This window comes from Rousettus aegyptiacus, unplaced genomic scaffold (assembly GCF_014176215.1).
Source record: "Rousettus aegyptiacus isolate mRouAeg1 unplaced genomic scaffold, mRouAeg1.p scaffold_m13_p_16, whole genome shotgun sequence".
NCBI classification, from domain to species: domain Eukaryota; kingdom Metazoa; phylum Chordata; class Mammalia; order Chiroptera; family Pteropodidae; genus Rousettus; species Rousettus aegyptiacus.
The window spans coordinates 32,928,515-32,937,864 of NW_023416291.1; the positions used below are offsets into that span (position 1 = coordinate 32,928,515).

General features: G+C 54.0%; 1 protein-coding gene across 13 annotated transcripts in view; it reads left to right on the top strand.

Annotated features, from left to right (window-relative positions):
* DOCK6 (dedicator of cytokinesis 6) overlaps window positions 1–9,158 on the top strand; it is a 38,103-nt gene extending 28,945 nt beyond the window's left edge. For 4 of the 13 annotated variants that reach the window (XM_036233695.1, XM_036233696.1, XM_036233697.1 and 1 more), the window contains 17 exons: window positions 314–398; window positions 544–640; window positions 782–916; window positions 1,192–1,344; window positions 1,478–1,636; window positions 1,761–1,861; window positions 3,055–3,247; window positions 3,334–3,477; window positions 5,206–5,337; window positions 5,426–5,440; window positions 6,646–6,777; window positions 6,875–6,964; window positions 7,287–7,523; window positions 7,832–7,975; window positions 8,058–8,164; window positions 8,331–8,492; window positions 8,916–9,158. In XM_036233695.1, the coding sequence (XP_036089588.1) occupies window positions 314–398; window positions 544–640; window positions 782–916; window positions 1,192–1,344; window positions 1,478–1,636; window positions 1,761–1,861; window positions 3,055–3,247; window positions 3,334–3,477; window positions 5,206–5,337; window positions 5,426–5,440; window positions 6,646–6,777; window positions 6,875–6,964; window positions 7,287–7,523; window positions 7,832–7,975; window positions 8,058–8,164; window positions 8,331–8,492; window positions 8,916–8,958 (2,129 nt within the window). In that variant the 3' untranslated portion in view covers window positions 8,959–9,158. Of the gene's footprint in view, window positions 1–313; window positions 399–543; window positions 641–781; window positions 917–1,191; window positions 1,345–1,477; window positions 1,637–1,760; window positions 1,862–3,054; window positions 3,248–3,333; window positions 3,478–5,205; window positions 5,338–5,425; window positions 5,441–6,332; window positions 6,778–6,874; window positions 6,965–7,286; window positions 7,524–7,831; window positions 7,976–8,057; window positions 8,165–8,330; window positions 8,493–8,915 lie in introns of those variants that run through there. The other 9 variants (XM_016153413.2, XM_016153417.2, XM_016153418.2 and 6 more) reach the window with 6 other exon arrangements.
* The last annotated feature ends 192 nt before the right edge of the window (window positions 9,159–9,350 follow it).

The following is a 9,350-nucleotide window of genomic DNA, read 5'->3' on the forward strand; positions in this document are numbered from 1 at the left end:
ACCCTACACACATCCCCACCAGCTGCTCCCATCCTATGTCCGAAGGGCCCCAGGACGGCCCATACCTACTGCTCTGTCCAGCTCACTTGTCCCAAAGAGAAGTCCATGTGTCATCTCCATACACACAGGTGTCTGTGTTCTAGCCATTCTCACACGTCGTTCACGTCTAACTGTGCATCCACTCAGTGAGCATCCTCATCATCCAGTGTTCTCACAGGTTATCGCACCTGTGTATCTTTGTGCCTGTACCCTTGTCATGTTCACATGTCCTTACATTTTTGCCCATCCGTGAACGCGCGCCTCTGCATCTCAGAAAGGAGCCCATTTGGGAATCAGGAGAACGTACGCTGGCGGAAGAGCATCACGCACTGGAGACAAACCTCAGACCGTGTGGACAAGTGGGTGTGGGCCGGAAGTGATTCACTGGGGTCAGAACAGTTCCAGAGAACCAGTGCCTCGTGGGCAGCTGAGGGAGGGGGAGAGCTCAGCTGGGGGTGTGGTCTGGCTCTGAGAGACTCCCCAAGCCCCTTCTCTCCCTTCCAGGACCAAGGATGAAATGGAACATGAGTCCTTGGTGGATGGGAACCTGGCAACTGAGGCGAGCCTTGTGGTTCTGGACACGCTGGAGATCATCGTGCAGGTGCGGCTCAATCCAGCGTCTCCCTGACCTCTGATGCCACCTGTAGGGCCTTGTGATTCCTGACTCCAGAGTCTCCCTCCTTCCCTGACCCCATAACCAACCCTGTCCCTAACAGCTGGATTTCTGCCCCCCCCCCCCCAGACAGTGATGCTGTCAGAGGCCCGGGAGAGCGTCCTGGGCGCGGTGCTCAAAGTCGTGTTGTACAGTCTGGGCAGTGCCCAGAGTGCCCTCTTCTTGCAGCATGGCCTGGCCACACAGCGGGCCCTGGTGTCCAAGGTGAGTGCCACTCGGCAGCAACAGCTCTTAGAGTTCTAGTCACAGCCTAGTCCATGTTCTCAGCAACTCCATGAGGCAGACACTCCTTAGCCAGTTTACAGAGAGAACTGAGGATCAGAGTGGCAAAGTCACTCACCCAGTGTCACACAGCAAGGGCTTAACATGGTCTCACTCCAAAGCCCACTATGCGTGGCCAAAGGAAAGAACACAGGTGTACCTGCCCAAGTTCCCATGGGGAAGGGCTGATGGGCGTTTGTCTCTGCCCTGGGGGGCAGTTCCCAGAGCTGCTATTCGAAGAGGACACGGAGCTGTGTGCTGACCTCTGCTTGAGGCTCCTGCGACACTGCGGCAGCCGCATCACCGCCATCCGCACGCACGCCAGCGCCTCGCTCTACCTCCTCATGCGCCAGAATTTCGAGATTGGCAACGTAAGGAGGGGCAGCCAGCCAGGGGTTTGTGGACGGAGGGCGGGCGGGGAGAGAGGCGAAATCAACAGTTTGAACAAGCTCTTGGTGTGAGGGTTCGAGGCCACAGGTGTGCTCTCCTCCCTACCCCCTGCAGAACTTTGCCCGTGTGAAGATGCAGGTGACCATGTCACTGTCGTCCTTGGTGGGGACAGTGCAGAATTTCAGTGAAGAGCACCTGCGACGGTCGCTCAAGACCATCCTCACCTATGCCGAGGAGGACGTGGGGCTGCGGGACACCACTTTTGCGGAGCAGGTGACCCCACCAGGCCCCTGCCCCACCTTCGGCAAGCCAGGAGTCTTTGCCCTGTCCTGCTTGACCCCTGACTCCACTGCCTCTGCCCTGTCACTTCCCAATGAGGGTCACTGCCCCACTCCAGGTCCAGGACCTGATGTTCAACCTGCATATGATCCTGACGGACACGGTGAAGATGAAAGAACATCAGGAAGACCCCGAGATGCTCATTGACCTTATGTACAGGTGAAGAGGGCTAGAGGGGACCTTTAGCCACTTGTACCTAGACAGGTGAGGGGACAGATGGGTAGATATACGAGAAGGTAAGGAGGGAGGAGGTGAGAATACAGATGATAAGAAGGACAGGTGAAGAAGGGCCAGGAAAGCAGACAGATGAGGATAATCAGGTGAGTGAACAGACAGGTGAGAACACAAGTAAGGTGAGAACATGTAAATGAACAGATGAAAAAGTGCTAGATGAACCTATAGAACAAAGATAAGAGGGGTCAGGTAGGAGAGACAGGTGAGGTGCTAACAATGGGTGAAGGGGTGACAGATCAGGGGAATAAGTGATTTGTAGGTGAGGGGTATTTAGTAAGAAATTGGGGAGCGGGAGATGGAGGGACAGGTGTTGCAGATAGGGAAATTAGCAAACGGGAGGGATGGGCCTGGGTAGACATGTGAAATGGTGCATGTGGAAGGGGATCAGTGTGTAGGGCATGGCTCAAGGTTCCACAGGTAAAAACGAATGAGCAGGACAAGTAATAGAATGACTGTTTTGGAGGTTGTGAAAGGATGGACAGGTGAGGGGTTGGGTAAGAGAAGAGACAGGTGAATAGAGAAAGAAAGGAGATGATAAACAAGCAAATGGGAAGATAGGTGAGAAGTTGGACAGGCAGGGGAATAGGTGACAGACTGGATAGGTAAGGAGACAGGTAAATGTGGTACAGGTGAGGAGATTCACTGGTCACTGGGAGACAGGTAGGACAAGTGAGAAAATGAGTGGAACAACAGATGAGACAAGTAAGGTGATGAACAGATGGGAGAGTGGCCAAGGGGATGGGTAGGTGAGGAGACAGGTGAAGGGATCGACAGGCTTGAAGACAGCTGCCACTTGCCCATGGGGGATGGCTTAGGAGATGAACAGGTGAGACAGGTGAAAGAATGGAAGGTAGGACAGGTGAGGAAACAGATGAGAGACTGGACTGGTGAATGGGGTACAGGTGAGTGGATGGATAGGCGAGAGAGGAGAAGAAGGAACAGGTGAGGAGACAGGCAGGTGAGGGAATAGATAATGATGGACAGGTGAATGGGGTGTAAGTGAGATTGGCTGGTCAGTGGAGCAGATGCATGGGGTAACAAGTGAAAGGGATGAACAGGTGAAGGGTGGGCAAGGTGGGTCCCCTTCATTCTTACATCCCCCCTCACCTGGGCACCAGGATTGCCCGGGGCTACCAGGGCTCCCCAGACCTGCGGCTGACATGGCTGCAGAACATGGCAGGGAAGCATGCAGAGCTGGGCAACCATGCAGAGGCTGCACAGTGCATGGTGCACGCAGCTGCCCTGGTGGCCGAGTATCTCGCCCTGCTCGAGGACAGCCGCCACCTGCCTGTGGGCTGCGTTTCCTTCCAGGTGAGTGGCTAGAGAGGTGGTAGGTTTTAGGGTGAGGGGGATGTGTGGGGCAAGGGACCAGGTTCTGACACCACCTCCCGCCCTAGAATATCTCGTCCAATGTACTGGAGGAGTCCGCCATCTCTGATGACATCCTGTCACCTGACGAGGAGGGCTTCTGCTCTGGGAAGCACTTCACAGAGCTGGGTCTGGTGGGACTGCTGGAGCAGGCTGCTGCCTACTTCACCATGGTGAGGCCTGGGGCTGCTGCAGGGCCCCGAGCTCGGGCTGGGTGGCAGCATAGATACCTGTTCCCAGAGACGCAAGGGGAAGCCATTGCCTGGCCCTTTCCAGGCGGGGGATTTGCAGAGAATCGGGATGCTCAGAGGCCCCCATTACCTGCCTTTCTCCCTGTACAACCCTAGACACACAGCCTGGATATAATAAGTCTTCAGTATATTTAGCTACTATTAAAATAATTTTTTTTTACTATAGAAAATTTCAAGCATACATAAAATAAGAAAGTTATACCTCTACCTTCATACCCAGCACTCAAATTCATCAGCCATCTTCTCTTTGCCTCTAGCTATTTTTGGTTTTGTTTTTTGGGTTTTTGTGGGGTTTTTGACATCTAAAAAGACAAGATCCCAGTTTTCACGAATTGATGAAACTGAACATGACCGTTCGGCTGAAGTTTTTATAAACCCTTGCTACTCGGTATGGTCAGAGGACCAGCAGTGTAGACATCACCCAAGACTTGTTGGAAATGCAGAGTTCTGAACCTTGCATTTTAACAAGATCTCAGATTCCCGAGCACTCAGAGTTGGAGAAGTTCCAGCCTAAAACAAATCCGATATCACACCTTTACACCTTAGTGCCTCTCTGAGGCTCCCACTGATAAAGTCCCTTTTGCACAGCTCTTATTCCACATGACCAGTTTAACAGGAATTCTTAAATACCAGTCCATGCTTAGATGTCCCTAATTAACTCCAAAAAATTTTTATTGTGGTTGGTTTACTTGAATTAGTATCCACATAAGATCCACAATGGCTGTGCCCGCAAGTCTCTTAAGTCTCTTTTAATCGAAACAAAGAAAACAAAACCAAAAAAACGGCCTTGGTTCTCCTCTTGTTGCTTTATGCATTTCTTGATAAGTTGATGCCTAGGCATTTATTCTCCACTATCGTAAAGGGGTTTCTCCTCCACTTTGCTCGTTTGTGTGAGAGCAATTGGTTTCTCCTGCATTTCACTTGTTGGAGGCCAAGGCTTTGTTCTCAAAGGCTTTCTGGCCTTCCAGGGGCTTGCCAGTGCTTCACCTATTTTCTAGGTCCTGCATTTCTGGGAACCAGGACCCCACTCAGATTCAGGGTCAGGTTGCCTAGTGAAATTTCTGTGGTGCCAGCCCCGCTAGTGATGTTGTTTTCATTATGGTCACTTTGCTGGAGTCTCAGAGACAAAGGCCCCCTGAGATAAAGCCGGAAGGTAAACACAGACCTTCTGATAGTCAGTAAACATCCCAGGATGCCTGCTGTGTGTCAGGCTTGACACTGGTACCAGCTGGGGACAAGGGGCACCCATAAGTGGCCATTAGTGGTCAAGGAGGTCTTAGGCACCAGACCAGGTGGGCTGGCATTCCTGACCTTTCCATGTCTCTGAGGTTCAGTTTCCCCTCTGAGGAATGAAAGGAAAAAAAAAAAAAACAGCACCTCCAACTACCGATGAAGGAACGACAATAAAGTGCAGATATACACAGCACCTGGTACATAGTAAACGTAGTGCAGACCACAGAGGGGCCTGTAGGGGCTGAGTGGAAAGACTGTTGCCCTATCTGGGTTGGGGGTGGTCCGAGTGGGCTTCCTGGAGGAGGTGATGGAGGATGGAGCCTTGGAGGGAGGGTAGGAACACAGGAGCTGGCTGTTCCAGGCAGAAGTCCAGGGAGGGTGCTGGGAATCCTGACCTGCCCTACTCCTCCCCCACAGGGCGGGCTCTATGAGGCAGTGAACGAGGTGTACAAAACCTTGATCCCCATCTTGGAAGCCCACCGGGACTATAAGAAGCTGGCTGCTGTGCACGGCAAACTACAGGAAGCCTTCACCAAGATCATGCACCAGGTGGGCCCAGATGCCCTCCCAGATTCCGCCTTTGGCCCTGACCCCGCTTCCTCAGCTCAAGTTACCTTGACTCTTTTCTCCCCCACAGAGCTCTGGCTGGGAGGTGAGTCGGCCTGGTGGCCATGTGCCTCTGGGGCCCCAAGACGGTTGGTCAGCTGTGGTTAGGGACATACCACCAGGGGGCGCCGGAGGAGCATGGCTTCCTGGCCACAGGGTACCAGCATGGTGGGTGATGACACACCCTACTACTTCCCCTCAGGTCCCCCTCCCTGCCCCGAATCTCCAGGGCAGTTTGTGACTCACCCAGCTGGGAGCTCTTCAGGCAGTGCCAGACCGGGTGGGGGGTGGGGCTCTGCCTAAAAGTGGGGGCTTTGATTCCTGTTTCTCTTTGACTCCTGTTTCTCTTTGACTCTGTCTTGGTCTCTTTCCCTCCGTTTTCCCCTGTCTCTCTCCCTGTCTTGGTCATTCCCACTCTGTCTCTTTTGTTCTCTCTCTCCCTGTCTCCCCAGCTTCCCCCAGGATCTCTGCTCCTCATTGCCATTTAATGATCCCCCACTCCCGCCTTTCCTCCACTTGGGTCTATTTTTAGGCAGCTCCTAGTTTGGGGAGAATTTTCTAGCCAAAGATGGCAAGAACCCAGAGCTGAGGCAGGCAGGCTGGGTGTGGGCTGGGTGGGGCGGGCAGGTCCCCTCCCTCCCTGGATCTTTCATCTCTAACCCTGGGATGGTTCTCATGGGGTAGCATAACCAGGACCTTTGACCTCTCCCATGACTTTGTCTCTATGCCCCTGCTCCCCACCCCATCTCCTGGTGCCTGCCCCATCCCATCCGGATATGCCTTGGTGAGTGAACATACAACCACCCCCTTCCTTTCTGGTGGGGGTTGGTCCCCAGACTTCCAGGGGAGGCTGCGGGGAGCGGATGCCCTGGAACAAGGGAGCCAGAGCTTCTATCCTGAGCATTTATTGAACATCTACTGTATACGCAGCTCCATAGGCATTAAGGACACAGCTGTGAGCAGTATAGCTCCAGTCTTTTCATACTGGGATCCAGGCTCTGGAGAACTGCGTGGGGTGAGAAGGAGAAACAAACTAGGGGCTTGTTAAACGATAAAGATTTGGGGAAGGTAGAAGACAGAAGCTAGGGAGAAAGAGTGAGGGTGTGGGCAAGGGCGGTCATCTGGGTCTGTGCCTCAATATTTTCAGGGTTTACTCTGCCCATGTCCGCCTCTTTCACATGTGGGGCCCAAGGACCTCTGGGACAGGGGATTCTCTCCCAGGGCCTCAGGTAACAACACCCCTTTCCGTAGCCTCAGCGCGTTTTTGGAACATACTTCCGCGTGGGTTTCTATGGTGCCCGCTTCGGTGACCTGGATGAGCAGGAGTTTGTGTACAAGGAGCCATCCATCACGAAGCTGGCAGAGATCTCACACCGGCTGGAGGCACGTCATGGTGGTGGGGAGTGGGTGGAGCATGGGGTCGCCCTGGGGTGGAGTGGGGGCTGTACCTGGGTAGCCCAAGTCAGCCTGGTGTCCCCAGGAGTTCTACACGGAGAGGTTTGGGGAGGATGTGGTCGAGATTGTCAAAGATTCAAACCCTGTGGACAAGACCAAGCTCGATCCCCAGAAGGTAAGGGCTCCTGACCATCCCCCTGAAGTCCCCAAAATCCTATATTTAGGGAAACTCCAAGTACTCTTTCCTAGGGAACCTTCAATCCTATTTCTATGGGAAACTCCAAAGCTCATCTCCCTTGGGGACCCCAAAATCCTTAACCTTGGGATTCTCAAACATCCAGATGTAGGGAGACCTGGGAACCCCAGATGCAAAGCCCCCAGATCCACAGAGGCCCAAATCCCCTTTCTCCAGGGTTGGGGCCCCACTGGGAGTCCGGTGAGCCCTGGGGGGATATGTTGGAGCTATGGGAACCTCACACCTGAGCCCCGTGCCCCAGGCCTATATCCAGATCACGTATGTGGAACCACATTTCGACACCTATGAGCTCAAGGACCGGGTGACCTATTTCGATCGCAACTATGGGCTGCGCACCTTTCTGTTCTGCACGCCCTTCACACCCGACGGGCGTGCACACGGGGAGCTGCATGAACAGCACAAGCGCAAGACACTGCTGAGCACGGACCACGCATTCCCTTACATCAAGACTCGCATTCACGTGTGCCATCGGGAGGAGGTGGGCGGGGGTCCAGATCCGGGTCCAGGAGGGGAGGGGTCTCCAAACTCCAACCTCCAGACCCAAATCTGTAGCCTTAAATCTCTGCCTTCAGGCCCAGCTGACCACAACCAGACCAAAGACCCCAGAGCCAGATAAAAGCAGCTGAGCCAGGCCCCTGACCCTACCACACCCAGAGAGGCAGGAGTCCCCAGACACTGCTCATTACACAGCCACTTGGACCCCCTCCCACCCTAGCTGCTCTGTGCTGGCCTGGGTTAGGATATCTTCAGGCCCCAGCCAGTGCATGCCATCCCCCAACCCTGCAGACAGTGTTGACACCAGTGGAGGTGGCCATCGAAGATATGCAGAAGAAGACACGGGAGCTGGCCTTTGCCACCCAGCAGGACCCACCTGATGCCAAGATGCTGCAGATGGTGCTACAAGGCTCTGTTGGGCCCACTGTGAATCAGGCATGGCTGGTGGGGGACGCAGGCTGCCCAAGGTCCCCCAGGGGCCATAAAGACACCCTCACAAGTCCCTCTCTCCCCACAGGGTCCCCTAGAGGTGGCCCAAGTATTTTTGGCAGAGATCCCAGAAGATCCCAAGCTCTTCAGGCATCACAACAAGCTGCGGCTCTGTTTTAAGGACTTCTGCAAGAAGTAGGCCTGACCTCACCCATTAGAGCCCCTCCAACCCCTATTATGGCTGTCTACCTACCTGAACCCCCATTCTAGCTCCTGACCCCACCTCATGGACACCCACCTCTGGTCTTGGTTTCTCTCCTGAGTGCCAGTCCCTGAGCACCTCCTGCCATATGGCCCTCAGGTGTGAGGACGCGCTGAGGAAGAACAAGGCTCTGATTGGGCCAGACCAGAAGGAGTACCATCGTGAGCTGGAGCGCAATTATGGCCGCCTGTGGGAGGCTCTGCAGCCCCTGCTCACCCAGCGCCTACCCCAGCTGCTGGCGCCATCCACTGCCGGCCTCAGGTGCCTGACCCAGGCCCACCACCCTAGAGATACCAAGAGGAGACAGGCACAGACAGGCACGGGATGGGGGCTGTCATGCACATCAACACGTGCACTTGGCTTTGCACAAGCTTGTGACAACTAGGACATGGGCACAAATGCATGCTCTGGACAGCCATTTCAGATCTTGGTGGGTCAGTTCCCAGACATGCAACTTCATCTTTCTGAACCTTGGTTTCTACATCTGTAAAATGGTCATGAGTCATCCCCCCAGTGGTAGGTTTAAAGAGAGTATCTGTGAATCCACAGCTGGATCAGAATGGATATGAAAGGAGCAGGGAGGATTCTAGAAGGAACTCTGGAAGAGGAGGGGGGAGTGGGCTGGCAGTACTATGGAGTTGGGGGCCCTTGTGGCCATGTTGACTGGCCTCATTCCTCCCCCAGGAACTCTTTGAACAGAGCAAGTTTCCGGAAGGCTGAACTCTGAGCCCAAAGTGCCTGAAGCCACTCCCAGAGGAACCAGCTCCCTTACCGCAGTTATCTGTGCCTTTTGGGAGTTTGTACCACCACACAGTTGACTGTGGGGTGACCACATTGCACATGGGGCCAGGCCTTCTGTCCCTGTCTGTTTCTGCCTGTGCACTGATAGTTCTTACCTTTTTAAATTTTAAATGTTTTTTATAAGCAGCCTGTGTGGTGTAGTCCTTGGGATCCATGTCATGAGAGCAGTCTATCCACACACTCTTATCTTTAACAGACACTGAGACTCAGTTGGGTGCCAGGGACACAGAATTGACAACAGATACCAATGCCTGCCCTTGTGGGGTAGACATTCCGGTGGAGATGGCAACAAATGAAAATGTCATATGTGTACATGGG